Below are 26,439 nucleotides of genomic sequence, written 5' to 3'. Positions count from 1 at the left end.
GAAGAGGACCTTAGAGGGCCTTTTGAGTTTTAAAATTTACTTTCTTTGGCATTTTTTTTTCAAGTTTCAAAATCTGTATTTTTTTTTTTAAAGATTTATTTATTTGAAAGGCAGAGTTACAGGAAGAGAGAAGAAGATAGAGAGCGAGATCTTGTATCTCAAAATGGCTGCAACAGCCAGGGCTGGACCAGGCCAAAGCCAGGAGCCAGGAGCATCATTCAGGTCTCCCATGTGGGTGGCAGGGGCCCAAGTGCTTGGGCCATCTTCTGCTGCTTTACCAGGCGCATTAGCAGGGAGCTGTACTGGAAGTGGAGCAGCTGGGACTCGAACCAGAGCCTTTTTGGGATGCTAGCTTTGCAGGTGGCAGCTTAATCTGTTGCTGCACAGACCAGCCCCAGGCTATTTGATGTTAAGAGCCCATAAAGGGTTAACTGCTAAATCTTGTCCTATGGGCTTGGGACATGCACTTAGGTTTCTGTGAAGTGAGGTCATAGCTTGGGATTTTGTGCTCTTGTCCCAAAGGGTAACATTGTGTCTAGATTACTGTTTGTCAGAAAGAGGTAGTACAGAGAGTCACAGTGAACCTGAAGTTGAGTTAATAAGTGGCTTGTTCAATGAATATACCACTTGAAAAATCACTGTGCCATAACCATTGGCTCATATGTTTGCATTGTGAAAATCCATTTGGTTCATCCCCTTAACCCAGTGAACTGTGGCCTGTAATTTGAATGCAAAACAACTACAAGTTCCCTTTGCTGTTTGCTTACACATTTTTGTAGTTATTTCTGATTGTTTGGTTCTGAACTGTTGTTGTTTATTTGTTCTTCTGCAGAAATGAGTCATAGGTCCTCAGATTTTGCTAAGATTGTTAACAACACAGAGAATCTTGTGCGAGAATTGTTGTAAGTTTGAAAAAAGACCTCATTGCATTACTTTTGCTTGATAATCCATAAACTTGCGTCTGTTACATTCTCTGCTACACTCTGCTGTTTGTTCGCAATACTTCAGAATTAAAACTCATCTTTTACTCTTAGTACATGTTTTTTTACTTGTTCTCTAGCCTGCATATTTGTGTGTATGTGTGAGTGTGTGTGTGTGTGTGTGTGTTATGATTTTTCCAAAGAGTGGAAATCACTGTATCTTGTTTCAGTACTGTGGTATTTAAACTGGCTTGAAAGGGATTTAAATGACAAAAAATATACTTTGTCAGCAGGATTAACTGTGAGCTCTCAGTTTCTTAAGTATGGGCCTCAAACCACCTATGGAGCATTCTGGCTGGGGTGGTGGATTATTGAATCCAGTGCTGGGCTGCAGTCAGTCCTACCGTATTGGACACTGAAGACATTTTAAGTTAGCAGTTCCTGTGAGTAGGCTTTCTGAATTCCAGGGATGGCTGCTGAAATGCAGCCTCCTACTTTATCTGCCCTGCCTGTCTACCCAGAACTACCTTACTCTTAAAAGTTTGCTGTTCAGAAGAGAGCTTTTATGTGTTGTTATATATTCAGACACACATATGAATAGGGTCACCCTGAGAACCACTGTTTCTCTATTCCAAAATGTAATGCATATTCATGGTAGAATGCTTAGGAAAAATAATCTTATGAACTAGAATAAACTATAACCCCAGCATCAAGGATAATCATTAATGTTTTAAATGTTTACTAGTAGAGTCCAGCCTTGCATTATTTCATTGACAAGGTTGGAATTGTACTGAATACTTCCTTCCTTAGCTTTTTAAGTACCCTGATAAAATGATCAGATGGAGGGACTTAAGATTTTTGTAAGGAGCAGTAGGCATCCATAGGTGTCTGTAGAGAGGCGAGAGTGCAGAAGCGGTGATTATCTGCTTGACATCACACACCCAAGTCTGCCTTGCAGGTCCCATGTCACAGGCACAGCAAGAATCCTGTAGATGTGGCATTGGACCACATGGCTCTGAGCCTCTTTAGATGGGCCCGCCTTTATCCTTTCTTCTCTTAACCAAATTCCTACCTTGTCCCCTATGTCTGTGTCTCTGGTTTTCCCCTCCCATCCACTTCATAGCCTTGTTATAGTCTCCTGCTGCTGCTAAGAACTGCTTGGTTAGGTCTCCTTACACATCACCTATTCCCCAAAACCCTACCCCTTTGCCCTGCCCTTTATAAATTTCACTTGTGTGTCTGTGCTGGCGCTCTGTCTGGCCATCTGCCTTCTTATACCTAATCCCGAGCTCTGGCCTTACCCAGAGGCTTGTGTCGAGTTCCCCTGAGTGCATCCCTTCTCTTGCCTGTAGCCATTCTAATCATCATCTGAATTTTGACTCCATATCTGGAGTCAAAGAACTTTACAAGAATCTCGATGTTCACCAGGCATGTGATTACATGACCAGGCCTGAAACATTATCAGAGATCCCTTCCCTGAAGGGTTCTCCTAATCTACCTTGTTCATGGTGTGATGTTAAACATGCGGGACTTTTGGTTGTAAATGTCAGAAGCCCAAGTCACTGGCACAGGCGACACAAGGAATGTGCTGTCTTGTAGAGCAGCAAAGTGCAGGAGTGATTTAGGAACTCAGGTGATGTCAGGAAGGCCTTTCCATTTCTGGGCTCTGCTTTCTCATGTCTTAGCTTCACCTTGTGGCCCCCAGAGATATTTCCATTTATAGGATGAGCTGCTACAAGGTTTTTCTTTCCCTCAGTAGAAACAGCTTCTCTTACTTAGAAGTTTGAGCAGAGGGCTTAGAACTACACTCCGTTCACCAGCTTGGGTCATCTGTTTGAGCTGGGGTTGGCTGTGGTTGAACCATGTGGACTAGGAGTAGCAGAGGGATGGTGCTTTAAAGGGCTAAGAAAAGGAGGAAGAGTTCCTGTCCAAACAGTAAACGTAGGCTTTCAGCATAATTCCCAAGAATTAATTGTCCAAGGAGTGCATAGATATGGGATTGAATTAGTGAAGACAAAGCAGTAGTGGGACATTACCATGTTTGTTGCAGTACATCTAGCGAGGGGGGAAGCACTTGGAGAAGCAGCACTGATTCCCCATCTTTGACCTTGCGAGTCTGGGTATTCACTGTACCTCTTTCTTCCGCCCAGAGCCGTTCCAGACAACTACAAGGTGATTTTTCTGCAAGGAGGTGGCTGTGGCCAGTTCAGTGCTGTCCCGTTAAACCTGATTGGCCTGAAACCAGGAAGGTGTGCTGACTATGTGGTGACAGGAGCTTGGTCAGCAAAGGCTGCAGAAGAAGCTAAGAAGTTTGGGACCGTGAATATTGTCCACCCTAAACTGGGGAGTTACACGAGTAAGCGCTGGGAGCTCAGCTGGACAACAAAATGCTGGCAAGGGAGCCCCCCCTCCTTCCTCACCTTGTCAGTAGTTAGAATGGGTGGCTGTACTGGTTAAGACTACTAACTAGCTTCTGCAAAAGGATTACTCACAGGCTCACTTAGCAGAAAAACCCAGGGGCTGGGTTGGCTTTAGGTACGGCTTGATCAAGGGCTCTCCTAATGTCCTCAGTTCCTGGCGTCCTTCCCAGTCTCCTCCCTGGGGGCTCCACAGTCCAGGAAAAGATGCCCCCTCTTTCTTGGGAGATGATTGATGCAGCTTCAGACCTTAAGATATCCCAGGTTGCAGTGCCTTTGCTGGAGCAAAGACTCGTAGATCCCTTTGGCATCAGTCACAGTAGCTGTGCCTCAGTCACATTCTCCCTCTGGGAGCTTGGATTACATGGGCTGAGAGTGAGGGCCGAGGTCCCCAGAGGGAACTGCAGGACCGTCACTGGACATAGGGTTACTGTATGCAAAGTGACAAGAAAATATCCCCGATATCCACTGTGCCATGTTTGTACCCAGTAGCAGTCAACAGGTGGGATCAGTCGTCCTTGTAGGATGCTGGTGGTGATGACGGCTGTGGAGTACTGGTCAGCTGCTTTTGCTTGTGATGTGCTTTGGGGTCATTTAGTCCTCACTGCGGGGGGAGAGGTGTTAGCCTCTGGGGCGACCCCCATCTATCCAAGGAACAGGGAGAATAAGGAAGTCTCAGACTTGTCTTCTGTGACAGAAATCCCAGATCCAAGCACCTGGAACCTTAACCCAGATGCCTCCTATGTGTATTATTGCGCAAACGAGACGGTGCACGGTGTGGAGTTTGACTTCGTACCTGATGTCAAGGGGGCCATCCTGGTGTGTGACATGTCCTCAAACTTCCTCTCCAGGCCAGTGGACGTTTCCAAGGTACAGTAAGAAGAGACTAGATGGGAGGAGGATGTGGTGTTTCTGTTTCTTTGGGGACATTTGTTTATTCAATTTGTATTTAATTTCATTTTACTTTGAAGACAGACAGAGATATTCCTTCTGCTGGTTTACTCCCTGAATGCCTGCAAAAGCAAAGTCTGGGCCAGGCTGAGGCCAGGAACCTGGAACTCAATCCAGGCCTCCCTCATGGCGGCAGGGACGCAAGCACTTGAGCCATCATCTGCTGCCTCCTGAGGGTGCACATTAGCAAGAGTCTGCATTGGAAGTGCAAGAACCAGGATTGGAGCCAGGCGCCCCATTGTGGGATGCCAGCGTTTTACCTGCTGTGCCAAATGCTTGCTTGGATGTTTTAATAAGTATAGGAACAGGAAGGAATGTAGGGTCCTTGGGCCTCTAGTGCCAGGGCAGCTGTCAGTGAGCAGGCTGGCTGTTGCTTATTGCCAGCTGTCAAAATGTTTAAGTCCTGACAGTCCCAGCCCAGTGACAGTGGTACCTCAAAGGGTCGCACTGAAGTGCCTTGATAGTCCGCACACTGTGAGTGACTTGTCCTTTTTAAGAGCAGATGCAGATTATCCAAGCTCACAGGACCTGTGTGAAGGAGTAACCCCCACCCCCATTTTCTGCTGCCTTAGGCCCACTTCAGCTCTAAACACATTGCCAGGGCACGTAGACTTTAAAAGTAGGTCACCAAGCCGGGCAGCAGGACCGCTGTAGGAGGTCGGTGCATACAACAAAGGGAAAGAGGTTGAGGAGTTAAAAACAATTGAGCCGAGCGGTAATCTGCCTTTTTAATAGAAGGTGTGGTAAGGTGTATGTAACACAAAATGTGCTGTTTCGGCATTAAGTGTACAGTCCATTGGCATTAGGAACACTCCCATCATTCATCTCCAGGACTCTCAGCTTCCCCAACTGAAGCTCTGCCCATTGAGCACTAACTCCCCATTCCTCCAGGACCTCAGCCCCCCAAGCCTCTGTTCTACTTGGTGTCTCCTGTCTGTGGAGTGATGCAATACTTGGCCTTTTGTATCTGGCTCATTTCACTTAGTGTAACATCTCCAGGGTTCATCCGTTGTCACGTGTGGGTTAAAGCTGTTTTCTTTTAAGGTGGAATAACATTTCGTTCTGTGGATATGCCATGCTTGATTTGTAGTCTGCTTTTTTCTCTCCAGGCCCTGGCAATTCTAAGTAACGTCAACCATAAATCCTGCCCCCAACCCACCACTGGATTTTCCCAGAGGTTTCAGGAAGAGATATGGGAGAGTGTTCTATATCTTGCACAACAAAATTTCCCAAGTTATCTTGAAATGTTTTTTTTTTTCAAAAATTTCTTTTCCTGGCATTTGGTGTAGCAGTTAAGATGCCACGTGGGACAACTGCATCCTGTATTAGAGGCCGTGGTTCAAATGCTGGTTCCAATCCTGATTCCATCTGCCTGCTAATGCAGACCTTGGTAGGCAGTGGTATTCGCTCAAGTACTTGGGTCCCAGCTACCCATGTGGGAGACCCAGGTTGGGTCTGACCCAGCTCTAGCTGTTGCAGACGTTTGGGGAGAACCAGTATATGGAAGATCTCTCTCTCTCTCTCTCTCTCTCTCTCTTTCTCTCTCATTCTCTGTCTCTGTCTCTCTGGCTTCCTAATAAAAAATGAAGATAAATAAATATTTTTTAAAGGTGTTCCCCCTGTGGCAGCATGTCCCATCACTTCTTGTCATAGCAGTCCCTTTCTCAGAGCCTCTGATTATCCCTTTATACACAAAATAAAACATTTAAGTAATTTAAAATTTCAGTAGTTTCAAATATTTAGTTTGATTTTACTTCAAACAATATTAAAATAATAAATTTTACATTTTTTGTAATTTCCAACAGTTATAAAAACCATAAAACAAACTTTTCTCTTAGTTGCCAAGGATGGTTAGAGGCCCCATTTCCAGGACTGGTTTGCATGTGGAAAGGAGATGTACAGGGGCCTGCCCTGTGGCATGGTAGGTTAAGCTTCCCCCTGCAGTACCTGCATCCCATATGGGCACCAGTTCGAGTCCTGGTTTCTCCAGCTCTGATCCAGCTCCTTGCTAATGGCCTGGGAAAGCAGTGGAAGATGGTCTGAGTGCTTAGGCCTCTGTACCCACATGGGAGACCTGGAAGAAGTTCCTGGCTCCTGGCTTCAGACAGACCCTGCTCTGGCCATTGTGGCCATTTGGGGAGTGAACCAGCAGATGGAGGACCTCTCTCTCTCTCTCTCTCTCTCTCTGTCTCTCTCTCTGTTTCTCCTTCTCTCTCTGTAATCTTGCTTTTCAAAAAAGTCAATACATCTTTAAGAAACATATGCAAGTGGATGGGAGTGGGTGCACGGATCGTCCGGGTGGCATCCCCAGGCCTGCCCTGCTGTCCAGTTCTGCCGTCCAGCAGGAGATGCCTGTAGAACAGGACATGCTGTCTGCCCGGGAGTGGAGAAAACTGTGCTTGTAGAAGAGGTCGGGAAGTTTGTGTGTGTTGATGAAAACTGCCCAGGTGCTCTGTCATGTCACGTCTTTCTCTTTCTCAGTTTGGTGTGATTTTTGCTGGCGCTCAGAAGAACGTGGGCGCTGCAGGAGTCACGGTGGTGATCGTCCGCGATGACCTGCTGGGGTTCGCCCTCCGAGAGTGCCCCTCTGTCCTGGAGTACAAAGTGCAGGCCACAAGCAGCTCCTTGTACAACACGCCCCCGTGTTTCAGGTAACCCTGGGATGGCGTCTCACGGTTCCCCATCAAAGCGGAGGTGGCTTTTTCGAGTATCTTCACCCCACATGTCCCGTCAGGATCCTCTGCTCGACCCACCTCTCCCTCTTGACCCTCTGTCCTCTGATGGATCACTCTGCTTCTTGCTCTTTACTTTTTGGGGGCACGGGGGGTGTTGTTTTTCTTTGATCTTAGTATTCCAGGCCCTGTGGTTCACCATTAACCCCAGAGCTGTCTGCAGCTGAAGAGCCGTGGCCTGCATCACAAACAACCAGGGCCGCTTTGGAGGAAGCACTTTCAAAGGCTGGGCCTCCCTCGCCTTCCTTTCTTTTGCCTGCTGAGCCTGTGTGGAGCTGGCTGCCTGACAGCAAACACACTGGCTTGGAATGCTTTTCTATTTTTTTTTTTTTAACCCCATCTGCAGATGTCCTTGTTTTTTGTTAGCTGAGGGGGAGGCTGCCTTGTGAGTTCATTCTGTACGGAGTTGTCTTACTTCCCAGATTCAGGTATTTTGTCACAGTACCTAGGATTTGACAGTTGCCTAAGAGGTTCCTCCACCTGTCCAGTTGCCTAAGAATCCCTTCACCTGTCTGTGCAGTAGGTTCCTTTAGGAGAAGGAAAAGTGCTCTCCTCACTGGGTTGTTGTGAGGATTACGAGACGAGATACGTGTTGTATAAGGGTGTAGGTATGTATGCATCTGTTTTGTGTTGCAAGGAAGTCCCCTAGAAAAGCTTACTTTCTCAGACAAGTTTATTCTGGGTCATGGTTCTGGCCCAGGGTCAACGGGCTGTGTCTGGGGATGCTTGAGGTGGGAGAGTTCTGAAGTGCTGCGGGGCATTGCAAGGCGAGAGACAAGGAGCGTGCACTTGTGTCCTGGTCTCTGCCTGTTCTTACAGAGCCACCAGATGTCATGCGTCACCAGCCTTGCGACTTTATCTAACCCTGAGATCCTCCCAGAGGCTTCTTTAAACACCATTGCTAGGTTACCATTCTACTCTCTTCCTTTTTTTTTTTTTTTTTTGACAGCCAGAGTTAGAGAGAGAGACAGAGAGAAAGGTCTTCCTTCCGCTGTGGCCGGCGTGCTGTGCCGATCCGAAGCCAGGCGCCAGGTGCTTCCTCCTGGTCTCCCATGCAGGTGCAGGGCCCAAGGATCTGGGCCATCCTCCACTGCCTTCCCGGGCCACAGCAGAGAGCTGGACTGGAAGAGGAGCAACCGGGACTAGAACCCGGGGTGCCAGCGCTGCAGGCGGAGGATTAGCCTAGTAAGCCGTGGTACCAGCCTCTTTTTTTTTTTTAAAAGATTTATTTATTTTATTTGAAAGGAAGAGCTACAGAGAATTAGAGAGAGAGAGAGAGAGAGAGAGAGAGGTCCTCCATCCGCTGGTTTATTCCCCAAATGGCTGCAACAGCCAGAGCTGGGCTAATCTAATCTGAAGCCAAGAGCTGGAACTTCTTCCAGGTCTCATATGCGGGTCCAGGGGCCCAAGGACTTGGGCCATCTTCTACTGCTTTCCCAGGCCATAGCAGAGAGCTGGGTTGGAAGTGGGACAGCCAAGACTAGAAACGGTGCCCATATAGGATGCTGGCACTGCAGGCGGCAGCTTTTCCCGCTATACCACAGCGCCGGCCCCACCTTTCTACACTCTTAATACTTAAATCTGGGATTACATTTCAATTTTTGCAAGAGACAGACCATAGCCAAATCATAGCAGTGTGTGTGTGTGTGTGTGCATATTGCACTACTTTTTAAGGCTCTGGCAACTGAGTGATTCAGCAGTGGTAGCTGCTTGCTTTTCATGGCTGCTGCTAGTTCCCAGAGCCTCAGAAGGGGCGGGCACAGGGAGGGACCACAGTGGATGGGTTTGTCTAGGGCAGCAGTGATAGAAAGCTGTGAAACTTTGTGTGTAGGACACTTTAGTCCTGCTAGCCATCCCACAAGGCGGGCACTGTGGTTATGCTTCTTCCCATTTTGCAAGTGAGGAGGTCAAGGTCATGTTTTAGGAAGTGGCCTTGCTGGGATTCAAAGCCAGGCACCCTGCTCTGCTTCCTGGGTAGGCGTAGCCTTGGTGCTCTGTGGCTTTGTTGTGTGGGGAAGATTTTGTCTTAAGAAAACTGTTCACTCTTGGACTCCAGCTCTTCTGCCCAACAAGGCTTTCCCAGGAGGGGAGGATGTTCTGATACCAAAGGAGGGCGTCTCTGGGTCCAAGGACCTGAGTCGCTCGTTCCATCTGGGTCTGGGCTGAACACTTGCCTTCACCAGGTGCTGGGTCTCATTTTGTCCCCCTGACCTCTGTTCAGGGACTGGGGTGTTCTGAGGGCTAACTCTGCAGGTCATCTCTAAACTCCACTCTGGCAGCCCAGTTGAATACGTTGCTAACGTGCACATCAGGGGTGGTGGGCAGGGCTGAATCCTGTGTCCTGTTCACCTGTCTTGCCTCTGGAGTGTGGGCAGTGGGAAAACACTGGTGGTCACTGGCCAACTGAGAAAGGCAGAGTTGGGGGCCTCAAGTGCAGGGCTCCCGGAGTGGGTGCTAAGGTGCAGGCTCTGCCGTAGCAGGCACGGGGAGGTGGCCATGGTCACCTGTTAGAAGGTGAGACCATGGCCAGTGCCGCGGCTCAATAAGCTAATCCTCTGCCTGTGGCGCCGGCACCCTGGGCTCTAGTCCTGGTCGGGGTGCCAAATTCTGTCCCGGTTGCTCCTCTTCCAGTCCAGCAGAGAGCACAGAGCTATACTGGAAAAGTGCAGTGGAGGATGGCCCAAATCCTTGGGCCCTGTGCCTGCATGGGAGACCAGGAGAAGCACCTGGCTCCTGGCTTTGGATCAGTGCAGTGCACTGGCCACAGAGGCCATTGAGGGGTGAACCAATGGAAAAAGGAAGACCTTTCTCTCTGTCTCTCTCACTCTGCCTGTCAAAAAAAAAAAAAAAAAGAAGGTGAGGCCAGGGTCTGCCTCAGTTATATGAATCTTTCACAGGGAGGCCAAGGGCTCCTGGGGCTTCAGAAGTGAGAAGGTAAGAGGACACAAAGAAGTTTTGTCCCTGAAGTGTAGCCTGAAGACCAGCGAGTTCTGATCAGGGTCCAGAGAGGCATACTCTAGATACCCAGTACATCATCTCAGCCATTTTTAAAAAGCAGATATATTTATTTGAAAGCCAGAGTGACAGAGAGATGGAAAGACATACAGACAGAGATCTTCCATCTGCTGGTGTACTCCCCAGCTGGCTGCAATAGCTGGGGCTGGGCCAGACTGGAGCCAGGAGCCAGAATCTGTCCATCCTGGTCTCCTATATATGGGTATGTGGGTAGCAGGGCCCCACATATTTGAGTCATCATTCAATGATTTCCCAGGCATGTTATTAGCAGGAAATTTTATCTGAAGTGAAGCAGCTGGGACTCAAACCAGCGTTCTGACATAGGATGCCAGCATTGCAAGAGGCGTCTCAACCCACTGTACTGTAGTGCCGGTCCCAGACACACTTTTACAAGCTGACGAGCACAGTGATAGGTGCTTGTTTGTATCAGGGTGAAGGCCGGTTTGAGGGACCACTGAGGAAGCACGCCGTTCTGTCTGGTGGGAGGTGAATGTCTGGAGGTCCAGAGACGAGGTCCTAGAAAGGTGTCCAGGCATTGACCTGGCAGCGAGCCCCATGGCTGTAGGGACCAGGATAGGGAGAGGCAGGTGGCCCCTCCAGAGAGCATTCCTGCCTGAGGACAGGTTGAGCCAGAAATCAGGACAGATGAGGCAACAGTTTCTTCCCCAGATGGATGGGTACCATGATAACCGGGGTCAGCTTGGGGTAGCAGTGTTTGTGATATGATGAAAATCTTGTAAATACAGAAAATGAAAGACAAGAGAGTCAGTATTTTCTGATCCCAAGGTACCCCCCAGAATACCCTCTGGAGGTTGCTTTGCTTTCTTTGACCCCAACAGAAGAGAAAGGTTGAAAAGCTCTGTTCTGTGTGATTGCGGAATAACCCCAGATGTGTGCATTCCTGTGTCAGGGTTGGCATTCAGGGTGAGATAGCCGGAGCTCACATGGTGAGAACAGCGTCCACGTGGAGACATAAAGCTCTATACACAGTCCCCTCCCCGCCTTCCACTGCGGGGCTCCTGAGATGCCCAGAATGATGTACATGACCTTGAAAACCTGTTCTCCTATGTCATTTTAGTTTTGTACAGAAGACTGTAGGAACTTCGGGTGACCCTGCTGGGAAACGGGGCTTCAGATAGTTGCCTGCAGCCTGAAACGGTGAACTGGGGCGGAATAAAGAACCACAGCATCGCTCTATTTAACCCCTCAGTGGAACACCCTGACCCCAGTTAACACATAGGGAAAAAGATGCCCAAACTTCCCTCCTGAACCATAACATTGCTTTGACTTATGGCTAACTTGTGGCTAACGAGCATAAACTTGCTTTGGCCATAGGATGAGATGAAGAAATTAAGAAGAATGTGAAAAAAAGAATCCATGCACCAGGCCACCTCACCTGTCAGAATAGGGGTTGCACATTAAGCTGTGGGCCTGCTCCTGGGATCAGCTGGCCTCAGGCTGCTTCCCCTTGCATGGGGTGGGAGAAGTGTGAGCCCTAAAATCTGCAGACAGGGGCTGTTCCGGGCCCATCTTTGGGAGCTGTCCTTGGGAAAAGTGCCCAACCTGGTGGTTGCTTTCCCTGGCTCTGGAGAAACTTTGGGCACAGCATCAACTCCAGAGGCTCATCCCAGAGCCAAACTTTTCCCAAAAGCCAGGGAGAGTTTTCTGGTGTGGTGTGTGTGTGTGTGAATGTGTGTGTGTGTGTGTGTGTGTGTGTGTATTCTTGCTTCTAATTATCAGAGTGAGAGTTCCCCTCTGTTTTTTCACTCCTCAAATGCCCACAAAGGCCAAGGTAGAAACCAGGACCCAGGAACCCAATCTGGATCCCTTATGTGGGTAGCAGGGACCCAATTACTTGAGTCATCACTACTGCCTTCCAAGGCCTGCATTAGCAGGAAGCTGGACTCAAATGCCTCTTATTTTTCTTTTAACATCTGTATAGTATCCCACTGAACAAATGGACAGGCTTAGGTGGCAAACCTGTTGTGTTTGTGATGGAATTTTAGAAGTGAATGTGTGAATCATTGAAAGTGTTGAACTGGGAGTGGGGCCAAGTAGCCAACTTGTGTTAGCATCTTGGGGCCTCTGTGTTTTTGAGGTTTGGGTTATGAGTTAGTACTAAATGAGGGCCTTGCGTTGAGGAGTCACAGGGGCCAGACATCCGTGGTGTGCGCAGGGCTGGGTGAGGCCACTCGACTGTCTCCTGGCCTCCAGGACATCCTCTGCTCACTGAGCCTCTGCCTCTTGCTGAGGCTTCGTAGACTCGGGCTCTGGGGACTGGCTCTGGGCAGTCTATACAAGTGTCTGGGCTTCATGCTGCCCCTGCCTGCTCACATCCCGTAAGAAAACAAGAGGGCGTGGGCAGTGAGCAGGGACGCAGCCACTGAGGTCTGGCTGGGGCAAAGCCGCGGCTTTGGATTTGGCTGGAGAAATAGCAGCTTGGAACCCCTGCTGGGAAAAACGAAGCAGGGCCTCTTACAAGTGCTGGCAGTGGCTCTGCATGGATCAGGTAGCTGGGCAGGGCGTTTCTGTGGTTCCCCAGCGGGGAGCAGGTGGCAGAGGTGGGAGAGGAACAGGTTGGGGTTACATAGAAGGTCTAGAGCATCCTGAGTCAGTGAGGGGTGCACAGCGTTCTCTGTGCTTATGTGCTGTGTGTCCCGCAGCAGCTGGACTTGGTGACAGCCCACTCGCCCCACAAGCTGGTAAGCTCGTGGCTGAGGATCTGCAGCTCGTGGCAAACCAGAGGGCTCTGGTGCCAGTGGTAAGACCTCATGCTGTGAAGTTAGCCAGACAGGGATTGGAATCCTGGCTTTATCAGCCACTTGCTGGGTGACTTCAGGCAAGTTAAGTTCTCCGGACCTTGGTTTCCTCATCTGTAGAATGGGATAATGGTGACTGTGACCTCAGGATTATTGTGATCAATAAAGCTATTACTGTGGACTTCAGTAAGTGTGAGTTTCTCTCTCTTGCTTTCTTCCATCTTTGTCCCTCTGACTTGTCAGTCTGTCCAGGGGGCCACATCTGAGCCTGTGAATTACCACTCTACCCTCTCTTCCCTTTCTGCCACCAACACCCTTGCTCTCTCCTCCCAGCCCTGTGTGGGGAGCCAGGCTGGGCACCTCCCGGGAAGGCTATTGGCTGCTCTCTGCCCAGGCGTCTCTGGGCAGCCCAGCATCGGCTTCTGCTGCCTCCTGGAGGTGGAAGCTCCTGGGTCCGTGTCCTGCCTGGTTGGACCTGTGAATGAGCCAGTCCCTGTGAGGGTCTTCCCTTGGCAGGCCTCCGGCTGGGAAGAGGACTCTTGGCAGAGTCCATGAGCTACCCTCGCTGGAACTTGAAATTCCTGCCCAGAAGGGGATGGCCCAAAGCTGCAGGAAGTACCAGGTGCAGCGGGGACCCTGGGTACCAGGATGCCACTCCCATGCCATCTGCCTTCCCCGTCTGACCCTGCTTCTCTGCTGGAATGTTGCCTTCAGTTTTTCAGACAGCCCTCTTCACACGTGTGCTAGAAACATCTTCCCTGGGGGTCTCACAGTTGCATCTTCTTCCTCACTCCCAATTCAGAAAATCCCAGGGAAGCTTCTCATTGGTCCATTTAGGCCCCATACACAGCTCTGAGATCAGTGAGCAAGGGTCCCTTTTTGGGCCTGCATGTTGGGTGACAGAGTAGAGCAGGGCAGGTAAAATGCCAGGTGCCCACCCTAGGTAAGTGGGTCTTCTTGTTCCAGATGGGAAACTGAGGCTCTGATTTCTGGGTACTCTGTGAGAGGCAGCACTTGGGCTGGAAGCAGACCTGTGGCAGGGAGCTGATGGCTGTAACCACTGCGCCACACTGCTTCTCTTTCAGGGGGAAGGCACTGAGCTAGGACTGTGGGCCAGAAAAGATGAGTAGTCTGTGCTCCTAGCCTTGTAATAAGAGTATAGAGTCCCTATCAGAGGCACACAGAAATGTAAAGGAGGAAATGATTAAAATTTAAGGGAGTGTGTACACTCCCTTAAATCCTGGGGATTTAATCCTTCGATCCTTGGGATCGAAGAGGAAACACTGGGAGGGGGCCTGATGATGCCTTGTGGAGGGGCTAGGCAGGTGCATGCCAGTGTCTTGAGGAGTGTACACTGGGGCATGGGCTGCAGAGGGAGGGACTCAGGTGCTATCAGTCCAGTGAGGTGTTTTTCCAATTTTGTTTGTTTATTTCTTTGAAAGACAGAATTAGAGAAAGGGAAAGACAGAGAGCGAGCTGTTTTCCATCTACTGGTTCACTTCCCCACATGGCTACCTAGCTGAGGCTAGGCTGGGTTGAACCCAGGAACCTGGAACTCCGTCTGGGTCTCACATGTGGGTGCAGGGACCCAAGCACATGGACCATCTGCTGCTACTTTCTCTTGTGCATTAGCAGGCAGCTGAATTGGACGTGGAGCACCGGGACTTGAACAGGGACTCACATGGGATGCTGGCATCATAGGCGGCAGCTTAACCTGCTGTACCACAACACTGGCTCCCAAGCCTGTTGTTCTGAGTGGCCTTCAGGGGTCTGGCTTGGGTTGACCCCATTGCCTGTTTCATCCTGTGCTTTTGCTGACATGTGGCCTGCTTTTATCTTGTCTGTTTCTAATATATCCTTAAGTGTGTTTTAATGCAATGTAGCAGTTTGCTTGCATGACTATCCCCTTTTGCACACTGGACTGCACACACAAAATTTTTTTTTTAACTCTTCCTTTTAGCATCTATGTCATGGGCTTGGTCCTGGAGTGGATTAAGAACAATGGTGGGGCAGCTGCCATGAAGAAACTCAGCACCATCAAGTCTCAAATGATTTATGAAATTATCGATAACTCGCAAGGATTCTATGTGTAAGTTGATTAATTTCATCTCACATTTTGTCTCTCGTGAATTTAAAACTGTGCATGCTGCATAGCTGTGAAAAGCAGACATTCATTGTTCTCTGAGATGTGAAAGTGCTGGTAAGGGCGGGTGGTCTTGTGTCCCGTGCAGAGGGTGGCCTCTGCTTCCGTGTGTCACCCCAGCCTCCCTGTGCAGAACAGGTGCTCCTATCTCAGGACTGTGGTCTGTGAATGGAAGTGGTTACGGCCTGGGATGACACAACTTGAATGTGTCATGACCAAGAGGCTAATGGGTATGACTTGACCACTGGACCAGCATTGTAAGGACTGCAGAAATGTAGGGGGTTTGTGTTCATTTCCTAGGGCTGCCATGACAAAGGATGAAAAACTTGGTGGTTTCAAACAATAAAACTTCCTCTCCCAGTTCCAAAGGTCAGAAGTGGGGGGTCAGGGTGTCCTCAGCACTCTGCTGTTCCAGAGACTTTAGGAAAGAATCCATTTCTTGCCTCCCAGCTTCTGGTGGCTCCAGGTAGTCCTTGGTTCCTGGCTGCATCACCAATCCCTGCTTCTGTCCTCACATGGCCTCCTTTCTGCATGTGTCTTTCTGCAAGGACAGGTCACTTAGGGCCCCCTAGAGAATTCAGGATGATCCCATCTAGAGCTCCTTCATGCAATTAGATCTGCAAAGACCCTTCTCTCCTCCCTTTCCCTCCCCTCCCCTCTCCTCCCCTCCCCTCCCCTCCCCTCTCCTCTCTTCTCCTCCCCTCCCCTCCCCTCCCCTTCCCTAGTTTCCTCTTTATTCCCTTCCCTTCTCTATTTATTTGAAAGGTTGAATGACTGACAGAGATTTTCCATCTGCTGTTCACTCCCCAAATGGCTGCAATAGCTGGGGCTGGTCCAGGCGAAAGCCAGGATCCCAGAATTCCATCCGGGTCTCCCATATGTGTGGCAAAGACCCGAGTACTTGGGCATTAGCAGGAAGCTGGGTCAGAATTGAAGTTGCCAGGACTCAAATTGGCACTCTGCTATGGGATGGCAGCACTGCAAGTAGCAGCTTAACCCACTGTGCCACAACATCGGCCCCTAAACCCTTTTTCCAAAGAGGTTATATTTGCAGAATCTGGGGTTAGGATATGGACCATGTCCATGGCCACCACTCTAGCCACTACATCAGACTGCTCGCCAAAATGCCATGGATGAAGTACCTGGAGCAATACCTGTGTGCATCATGCATTCCATGCATTGGAAGTGAAACCTTTGTTTGCTCTTCACTCTCCCTCTGTGTGGGCACAGATGGACAGAGACCAGGCTTGATGCAGTGTCTGTGCCTGTGTGTATGTGCATATGTGTGTGTATAAACACACATGCATAAACATTCATACTTATTTACCGTGTCAGGACCCCCATCCATAATGGTCATTGTTCTGTGGAGTTCTGTTCATTGTAAAAATAAAATATGTGCCTGGCAATCATGAGGGTATTTGCACTCTGAGAATTTCATGGGCCACTGGAATAGAAAAAAACCACACCACACCTCAGTCCTTATTTAGGTTTTATATTTAGACCAAAACTTACTAGCATAGCTCCATAAGCACTCGTGGGGCATACTTTTTGGACGGCCTAGAAAAAGCAGTGTGCTCCTGCTACCTCTGCCCTTACAGTGTTTTCTTGTTGCCTGTTCCTGTGAGCTCTTGGCATGCAGTGGCCTTGCAGCTGCAAGTGCAGGGAGAGATGGGAAAATCTTGGCTGGATGCCTTGGCCTTTGGACTTCTCTCCTGTGTGCCATCTAGGTGAAGGGATGCACTCTGTGGTTCTGTGCAACAGAGTTAAGTGCAGCCTGTGGGGTTCAGTCCCAGAGAAGCTTCCATCCTGGTCCCTCACGTATGAAGGGGAGCCAGGACGCTGGAGCCACTTTAGCATGCATGGTCGGTAGTAGATTGTCCAAGGAGCTCGGTGCCAAGGGCTAAAGAATGTGGTGTGAGCTTGGAACAGTGAGCTACTGTTTGGTAGGAGGGGAAAAGAGGGTTCTTGTTTGAACTTGAGCCTTGGATGTGAGTCAAAATAGGCAGCAGGCAGAAGTACTTTCAGGAACTTTTAGGAAGGCAGAGATGGCGTTCAGAGAGGCTCTGAGGGAAGAAAGTATGGTGTATTTAAGGAGCAGAAGATGGGCTGCTTGGTGAGGATGGCTCATGCAGGGTTGGAAGGAAAGACTGGAAAGGCATGCGGACCTGCTTAGTCCACCTGTTCATTCATCCATCCGTCTTTCCACCCATCTGCCCATCTGTCCATCCATCCATCTACCTGTTCATCCATCCATCCATCCGTCCATCCATCCATCCAATGGCTCTTTTTTTTTTTTTTTTTTTGACAGGCAGAGTGGACAGTGAGAGAGAGACAGAGAGAAAGGTCTTCCTTTTGCCGTTGGTTCACCCTCCAATGGCCGCCACGGCTGGTGCGCTGCGGCCGGCACACCACACTGATCCGCAGGCAGGAGCCAGGTGCTTTTCCTGGTCTCCCATGGGGTGCGGGGCCCAAGCACTTGGGCCATCCTCCACTGCCCTCCCTGGCCACAGCAGAGAGCTGGCCTGGAAGAGGGGCAACCGGGACAGAATCTGGCGCCCCGACTGGGACTAGAACCCGGGGTACCAGTGCCGCAGGCAGAGGATTAGCCTATTGAGCCGCGCGCTGGCCCCAATGGCTCTTGAGCACCCACTCTGGGATCCTGGGGTACCCAGAAGAGTGAGTCATCTTCTCTGACTCCCAAAGGGCACCCAGAACCTGAATGTGAATGGAAGCTCTTGGCAGTGATTAGGGAGGAGACACGTACTTTTCTGTTTGCTTTTGGCTCCATATGTTTCTCAGGAGATGTACAAGCATGAAATCAGAGGGAAAGAATCCAGGGAATTAGGAACAAAATAAGAAGGCATAGAGGGAACGCTGGGAATCTCCTGCCTTCCCCCCCCCCCCCCCCCGAGCTTTGAAACCAGGCACTCCAGTATGGGATGCAGGTGTTCCAGATGCCCGACCCTGCTCTTTTTTCCTTCTGTAAGATGCACCCCTTCTGCGTCCCCTGGCTTGTAAGGCAGCCCTTTTATTGAGCACACTGACAGATTCCATATCCTGCTGTGAGGTCACCTTCATCAACTTAGGGAGAGAGAAAGCAGCATGGATAATGGTGAAGAAGACCTGAAGCCGTTTCACAGAGGCACAGACAGGTAGGTCCAGGCTGCCACTGGGAGGAGCCATCAGCCAGGGTATGAACAGGGGATAGGCCACAGGCGCTCATTCCCTGGGCCCACACTGCTCCTTAATTACTGCACTGAGGAAACGGCAAAAATTGGTTTGTAGATGAAGTGAATTTCTATATGAAAGATTCAAGAATCAACAGAAAAACTTAAGACCTGTCTGATCAGATTGTGATCCCTGACAGCATGAGGTGTAAGGGTCGGCTGCGGGTCCACACTCCAGAAGTAACAAGACTGCAATGAGGAAGAAGGAGCCCATTCATAATAGCCACAAGAATTAGGACGCATCTGGAAATCAGTGCAAATTCTCATCTGCTCAGGTTCATGCAAAAGGATAGCTGAAATTTTTTAAAATAGAAAAATGTTAAGGAATGAACTTAACATACAGTCTAATACTACGAAACCATGTGAATTGAAACTCAAAAATAAATTTAAAAATATTTTCAAATTATTACTTATTTTCACTTTGTTTGAAAAGCAGAGAGACAGTTGGAAAGACAGACAAGAGAGTGATCTTCATTCACTCCCCAGGTGACCACAACAGCCAGGGCTGGGCCAGGGCAAAGCCAGGAGTTAGGAACTCAGTCTGAGTCCCCCATATGAATGGCAGGGGCCCAAGCACTTGAGTGCATTTGCGGGAGGCTGGAATTGGAAGCAAGCACCTGCAAATGAATGGAAAAAGAGTAACCAAATAAAAACAGGAACAGGAGTTGGTTGCTAAACAGTGTGATTAAACAACTCAGAAGCAATACAGCTGGCTAACAAAAATCAAAGATTCTCAGTTTCCTTGGTTCTTTATGAAATGCAGATTAAAACTGAAGGGATTTTACCTTTGATCAATGGGAATTAAAAAGATTTGTAACATCTGGTGCAAAGGAATGTGCTTTTGGTAGGAGTTCAAATTTGGACCTAAGTTTGCACTATTCATCAAAACTCATTTGCCCCTTGACTAAAGGCTTTTATGTACCGACAAGTCCAGTGGAGGATGGAGGGTTGAAAACCCAGGGGCAGCCCAAGGCTCTAGCTGAGCTGAGATGGCTGTGGCGGTACTGATGATGTCATTTTACCGGACTGCTGCTGGATGTGCAGTCCGTCCTTGACTCAAATGCTGTTACATGGCATGTGACTGCTTATGTATAAGGGTACCTCAGAGGGCTGTGGAAAGATGCATTCAAATGATTTATTTGGGAGCCAGAAGTTTCAAAATCTATACCTATAAGGGATCTTCACAGAGTTCATGAAAAACTATGCATGCATTTCAAATTTTTTACACCAAAATTTATCTTTTATTTCTCATATGTGCATGTCCATATATCCACCTGTATCATCCGTGTATACATGTATGCGCGTGCACATGTGTTTATGTATCTAAAAACACATTGAAGAATACATGCCAGTCTGTTAGTGATAGCCACCTCTGTGAGAAGGGCATGAACAGCTTCCTGATTTCACTATAGACTTTCACAGTGGCGTGCACATTAAAAGTATTTTTATTAACCAGACCAGGCAGTAAGGAGGGGCCTGTGTCTGTGTTTGTGGGCTTCTCTCTCCCTTCAGGTCTTCTAGGCTTGCAGCTGCTTGACCAGGCCTGCAGCTTTCTGTTGGCCTTCTTTAAACCTGCATGAGTTGGGCCTGTCTCGCGTGCCTTCCCACATAACCCCCACCCCATCTTTTGAAGCCTTCAGAAGACCTAGTGTTTTTCTGGGGGGTTCTCTAACCCTCTCAATGGGAATAGTTTTCCAATCAAATATGCTTAGGAAAAGCTGCGTTCCTGGAAGACTCCTTCCTGGGGGTCATGCACATGAGCACATTGTGGGCTGCAGGAAGCCAGGAGTCAAGACCGCTGGTTAACTCTGTCAATGCAGCATTTCCTAGATGTCTATGGAGACCCATGGAACAGCTCTCACAGTGATGTCCATTGGCATCCTCCACCTCCATGCTCCACCACAGGCATTGGAAGCTCTGTCCTTGACCAAGCACATGCCTGGGGCCTAAACTAAACCTCTCAGTTGACCTTAGCCCTCAGTCCATTCAGGCCACAGACCCTGCCTCTTCTGAAATTTCATGTGGAATCCAGAGCTTAAAATCTGGGGAGTAGAGGCCAAATACAGCCCACCAGGGTGGTCAATGTGGCTCACCCAGTGTTGGGGCCAGTATAGGGATGTTGGAAGATATGTATAAATCTGGGTTTCTCATTCCACGGTGCATATATCTCTGAACATGAGAGTAAGAAGCTTTGACCAGGGTGACCAAGGGTTTCAAGAAAAAAGGGAGAGCTTACAAAGTAACTTCACAAAGTTCATGGAGATGTAGAACTCAACGATGTTTACTTTGATGCCAAAAAATGTTGAGATCCATGCATGTGAAGGGTCTTCAAAAGGTTTGTGGTAAATGCACATTAGGAAAAAAATGCATGGGTTTCAAAAATTGCTTGTGCAAAAATAAAATGATTTCTTTAATTCTGCTTTCCCACACTTTGAAGTACCTTCCTGTTTCTCTGCCTTCAGTATCTGACCGAGGGAGGCGGTGGTGCGTGTTGCACTGGCCTGCTCCACGCATTTCGTGCGTGCTCAGGTGCCCTGCTGGCCTTGGAGGCGCCACCTGTGCTTGAAGCTCCCCAGTGCTCCAGCTTGCTCACAGGCTCTGATTCCTTTGATTTGGAAAGTTCTTCATAAGAACTTTCTAGAAGGTCATTCTTCCACCTTCCAAGTTCTTCATCCTGCCATCCCCTCTATGTGCTGTAATTCTTTTTAAATTATGTGTGTGGCTTGCACTATATTTCTGTTAGATGTGATGAAATTCAGGCTGAATTTTTTTGTAGATTTTTATTTAAAAGGCAGAGTTACAGAGATATAGATAGATGAGAGAGAGAGAGAGAGAGAGAGAGAGAGAGAGAGAGAGAGAGAGAGAATCTTCCATCCATTGATTCACTCCTCAAATGGCTGCAATAGCCAGGTCTGAGCCTGGCTGAAGCCAAGAGCCAGGAACTCCTTCCTGGCCTCTCCTTTGGGTGGCAGGGACCAAGTACTTGAGCCGTCTTCAGCTGCCTTCCCAGGTGCTTAATCAGGGAGCTGGATTGGAAGTGGAGCAGCCAGGACACGAATGGGATGCCAGCATCACAAGCAGTGGCTTCACCCGCCTCTGTAGTTATTTTTCTAAAATACAGATCTCGTATTGTAGTGCCAGTCTGACTATTTCTCGTTGCTCAAGGATCCTGTGCAGACCCCAGCAAGCATGCATGCACACGGCCCTCCATGCCTCGGCAAAGTTTCTGCCACAGTGCCCTTCTCCTTGTGTCCTCACTCCCACGTGCCCTGCTCGGAAACCCGTCAGCCTTCTCCCTACAAAATTACTTGTTCTGCTCTCTGTTCCTCCACAGCCCTGTCTCAGCTGTGCTGTCTCAGCTCTTCTAGGGTGGAACTGTGGTCCCCTCCAGGGCCATCTCTGGGTGGATTGGGAGCAGTCTTTTCTCATGATCTCTCCCCAGACCCTTGGCGCCTTCCAGGCGTCCTCTTGCCAGGCAGCTACATAAAAGTGTGGTGATTTCTCTTTGATTTCTGGCATTTATGACATTATTGCTTCGTGATATCTTCCACTTTCAGGACAGGATTGGTAAATTTGAGGGGGATGAACTCTAAATACTGATTCTTAATTTCTGCTGCTTTAAACTTCTCTCTCTTAAATGAAATACGCTTTTTGTTGCTTTGCCTCTCCAAATAGACCCTTGCCTTGGGAGGCGGAGGTGGCAGAATCTCGGGGTAGCCACTGAGTGTTGAATTTAAATGCCGGCCACAAAACCGACTTATGGAAAGCCGGGCCCCAGAATTCAGGTTCAAAGTCTGCTGCATGTATTCGTCCTGCTTCTTGCCTCTCTTCTGCCAGGAGGTGTGCACTTGACTCCTATTAACTTTAACAGCAATTGTGATTGTGCCCTCAGGGGGCTTCTCACAGCTGCTTTTATTTGCTCTTTAACTTTAATGAATGCCATCCCTTGGAAGTTTAACATAAAAATAGGATCTACTTGAGACAAGGGGAAAAGATGACAGCGTTATTTTGTGTTGTACTTTTCTTTTATTCTAGAGTGACTTGTTGGCTCTTCTTCCGTTTATCTCCTTCTGTTGTCGACGGAAAATAATATTGGCTTTCATAGACAAAAATTCACTCATTCCTTTTTGTGAGTCTCTGTGTGTGTCTTAATGCAAGGGGTTGGGTATAAAAAGATGAATTTATTGTATTCAACAGATACTTAATAACATTTCATATGTTCCAGACAGTCTTAACTTATATCAGCTATCTCTATTTTTAAAAAAGATTTATTTATTATTTGAAAAATCAGAGTTACAGAGGGGGAGAGACAGAAAGGTGGTGGGGAGAGACGGAGATTTTCCACCTGCAGGTTCACTCCCCAACTGGCTGCAATGATGTGGGCTGGGCAAGCCAAAGCCAGGACTCTGGAACTCCATCCAGGTCTCCCAGGTGGCTGCAGGGGCCCAAGTACTTGGGCCATCTTCCACTGCTTTCCCAGGTGCTTTAGCAGGGAGCTGGTTCAGAAGTGGAGCATCCGGGACTCAAACTGGCACCTATATGGGATACCAGCGTTGCAGGCTACAGCTTAACCCACTGTGCCACAACTCCAGCCTCTAAATTGTATCAGTCTGTTTCTGTGCATCACAGAACGCTGGAGCACTTAATGGCTTAAAACAATAACCTTTTTTTCTTGCTCAAAGAGCTGCAAGGCCTGTTGGCCTATGCTTAGAAATTGCACAGTCACTTCTGTTGCAATCTCCTGACCAAAGCAAGTCACAAGACCAATCAGCTTCAAAAAGTAATGAATTTGAGGGCTGGTGTCGTATAGTGAGTTAAGCGGCTTCCTATATTAGAGTGCCGGTTAGAGCCCCGGCTGCTCTACTTTTGATCCAGCTCCCTGCTGATGCATCTGCGAAAGCAGCAGAAGGTGGCTCTTGCCACCCACATAGGAAACCAGGGTGGAGTTCTTGGCTCCTGACTTCAGCTTGGCCCAGCCCTGGCTGCTGGGAGCATTTGGGGAGTGAACCAGCAGATGGAAGATCTCTTTCTCTTTCTCTCCACCCTCTCCTGCGCCCTGCCTCTGTCATTCTGCCTTTCAAATAAATACATCTTTAAAAAAAAAAAAAAAAAAAGCAAAGTGCTGTATTCCACCTGTTTTTAGGTTTCTTTACATCAACAGAAATTCTCTGTAAGTACTGACTTACTGAGTCCTCCCAACAGCCTAAGGTGGGTTTCATAAGACTTACTGTTCAGATGAGGAAGATCAAGTAGCTTGCCAGGGCCTGCGCTGTGGTGTAGCAGGTAAAGCTGCCACCTGCAGTGCAGGCATCCCATATGGGCGCCGGTTCTAGTCCCGGCTGTCCCGCTTTCAATTCAGCTCTCTGCTATGGCCTGGGAAAGTAGTAGAAGATGGCCCAAGTCCTTGGGCCCCTGCACCCACATGGGAGACCAGGAAGAAGCTCCTGGCTCCTGGCTTCGGATTGGCACAGCTCCAGCAGTTGTGGCCAATTGGAGAGTGAACCAGTGTATGGAAGACCTCTCTCTCTCTCTGTGCCTCTCCTCTCTCTGTGTAACTGACTTTCAAATAAATAAATAAATCTTTAAAAAAAATTAACTTGCCAAAGGCCACACAGCTTGGAACAACAGAAGATGATCAGTCCTTTAAAAGCTGCTGCTCCTTAATTTTTGAGTCTTACAGCTGCTGTTAGGACCAATTTATTATTTCTGTGTAGCCTCACAGAGAAAGAGTGCTTCAGATTTGCTGCATGACTGACGTGTGTTGGAAGCATCATGTATGTTGTACCATGGGTGTGTCACAGCTGGTCTGAAACAGAGGTATTATTGGTATTCCCAGTATTCAGATAAGGAAACTGAGGCTTGTGGAAATTAAGTCATACAACAGAATGCTCACCCACTGTTGCATAGGGAAAAGTCTGGTCTCTTTTTAAATAAATTATGTCTTCGTTAGACCTTGCGTATTTAATATTAATCTCATCTGCGCATGTAGAAAAATGTTTAAGGAAAACCAAAACTGAAGCCTTGTTAGTGAGAAGCACAAGCTGGAATAGAACGCATGTTTTTCAGCTGCCCGGTGGAGCCCCGAAATAGAAGCATGATGAATATTCCATTCCGCATCGGCAACGCCAAGGGGGACGAAGCTTTAGAAAAACGGTTCCTCGATAAAGCCCTGGAGCTCCATATGATCTCCTTGAAAGGACACAGGTGAGGGCACGGCCAACGCCGGAGTGCAGCAGGGAGCTGCTTTCGGCTTTCCAGTGTGGAATCCAGGAGGCTCACTCAGCTCGGAGCAGCACCTGTGGGACTGGTGGAGGAAACCTGTCACCGCGGGGTCCGCCTTCCTCTGGCTGTTTATGGAACCGTAACCGGCTTCCCTGGCTGAGGGACAGTGGAGCCACCTTTGAAAATCTTAAACCTCTCTCTGAGCACAGAGGTTGCCATGCCGCCTGTCTCTGTTGAGGCCAGCTCCTGTCTCCCAGATCTGGCCACTGTCACTCGGCTGAACGTCATGTGGAACAGTTAATAAATGTCTCACTGGAGCTGGCTGCCCTGCGCCCATGTAGCTTGCACTGTGGTGCAGGCCCGTGAACAGCCTGGTGGGCATCATCACCATCTTGGTCCTTGGTCCCATTGAGCTTTTCTTCCCGCCTGTTGTCCCCTTTGTTAAAGGGGATTGTAATTGGCCTGCACTGGGGAGAGGATACTTTCCCAGTGACCGAGACACAGAGGCTTCAGACGGGGGGTTGGGCACCGCAGTCTTGGGTGGCACTCTCAGCAAGTGACTGCAGAAGGTTGTTTTGATGCTAACTTGGATGCTTTTGCCCTTAATGCTTGTGTCCTTGGTTGTTCCAGGTCCGTGGGAGGCGTCCGGGTCTCTCTCTATAATGCTGTCACCATCGAAGACGTTCAGAAGCTAGCATCCTTCATGAAAAATTTTTTGGAGATGCATCAGCTATGAATACACCCTAACCAGTGTATCCCCTGCCCTTGAACCATGAATAAAACAGAAAGTAACTGGGGAGTGGCCACCCAACTTAACATACAATGACTATGCTCATTATAGATTGTTTTTGCTTCAGACAGCAGCACTGGTGGGACCACCGGCCAATGGCCACTTTTATTCTGACTTAAACTGGAAGCTTTTTGAAAATAATTTCTCTGTTGCTTTCTAACAAATTCCAGCTCATTTTGTCTTTGCTGCTACTTTTTCTAACTAGATCTTAGTACTTGCCTGTGGACCTCATTATGCAAGCTGCAATTCACTGTGTCTAGATGGCAGGTGAGGCCCTCCAGATGCTCAGCCCAGATCCTAAGTTCTGGATAGCAGGGGGCCCCTGGACTCTGGCCCTGTTGATCAAGACCAACGCTGACTGGTGAGCAGTGAGGAGTTGTACACAAAAGAACAAACTGTAGCTCTTTCTTTATACTGATATGCTCATAGAGGGACAAAAATGACACACTATATATGTTTGTATAACAATATCTGCTTTCTAATACACATAGTTTGTATCTCTGTGCATTTCTACTTCTAATAATAACGGTTCTCCATAATCCATGTAGGGACTTAGAATTCGTTAAATCCTTGGTCTTGTTCATTAGAGCACTATGTTAGCAATATCTGTGCCCCTCTCTGTTCTTCCTCTCCTCTCTGTCAAGCTGCTCCATGCAAAGGATCTAGAAGTTTTGCAATTCGCTTGTAGTTTGCTTTCAGTGGGTAGGGGAGAAGGTCGATTGGTTTGTTCTTTGTTTGACAATGATGCTGTTCAACTAAAAGTCAGTTTAGCTCCCTTCTCTGTTCGCTGGGCTGCTTTCCCTGTGGTTTCTGAGCAGAGGGACACTGAGTTCCAGATGTCTTTTCCCTGTTGTGGGTGTTTGATGTTGACTTCTTAAAGAACATTAAAGTCCTTTGACCTCTGAACCCTTGTCAGTGAGTTTCTCTACCTGCGTTTGAGACAAATCGTTCTTTTTTTAAACTTTATGGTGGGAAAACTTGGGTCTATAAATAGTTTCTGATAAGAGTAATTTTTAAAAAAGGTTTATTTTTATTTGAAAGAGGAGGGAGAGGAAGAGAGAGATATCTCCATCCACTGGTTCACTGTTTCACTGGTTCACTCCCTAAATGGCTGCAACAGCCAGGGATGCGCCCAAGCACTTGGCCATCTTCTACCACTTTCCCAGGCACATTAGCAGAGAGCTGGATTGGAAGTGGAGCAGCCAAGACTTGAACTGGTGCCCACATGGGATATGGTGTTGCAGGTGGTGGCTTTACCTGCTT

General features: G+C 48.5%; 1 protein-coding gene across 1 annotated transcript in view; it reads left to right on the top strand.

Moving 5' to 3' along the window:
- PSAT1 (phosphoserine aminotransferase 1) overlaps positions 1-26,080 on the top strand; it is a gene marked incomplete at its 5' end in the record, with an annotated part of 29,753 nt that extends 3,673 nt beyond the window's left edge. Inside the window, 7 exon segments of the mRNA NM_001082271.1 lie at positions 833-902; positions 3,071-3,276; positions 4,035-4,207; positions 6,770-6,939; positions 14,755-14,883; positions 24,231-24,368; positions 25,017-26,080. Coding sequence (NP_001075740.1) covers positions 833-902; positions 3,071-3,276; positions 4,035-4,207; positions 6,770-6,939; positions 14,755-14,883; positions 24,231-24,368; positions 25,017-25,122 — 992 coding nt within the window. The 3' untranslated portion in view covers positions 25,123-26,080.
- Positions 26,081-26,439: the final 359 nt, after the last annotated feature.

Source organism: Oryctolagus cuniculus, chromosome 1 (assembly GCF_964237555.1).
Source record: "Oryctolagus cuniculus chromosome 1, mOryCun1.1, whole genome shotgun sequence".
Classification (NCBI taxonomy): Eukaryota; Metazoa; Chordata; class Mammalia; order Lagomorpha; family Leporidae; genus Oryctolagus; species Oryctolagus cuniculus.
This window is presented reverse-complemented; position numbering and strand designations above follow the sequence as displayed.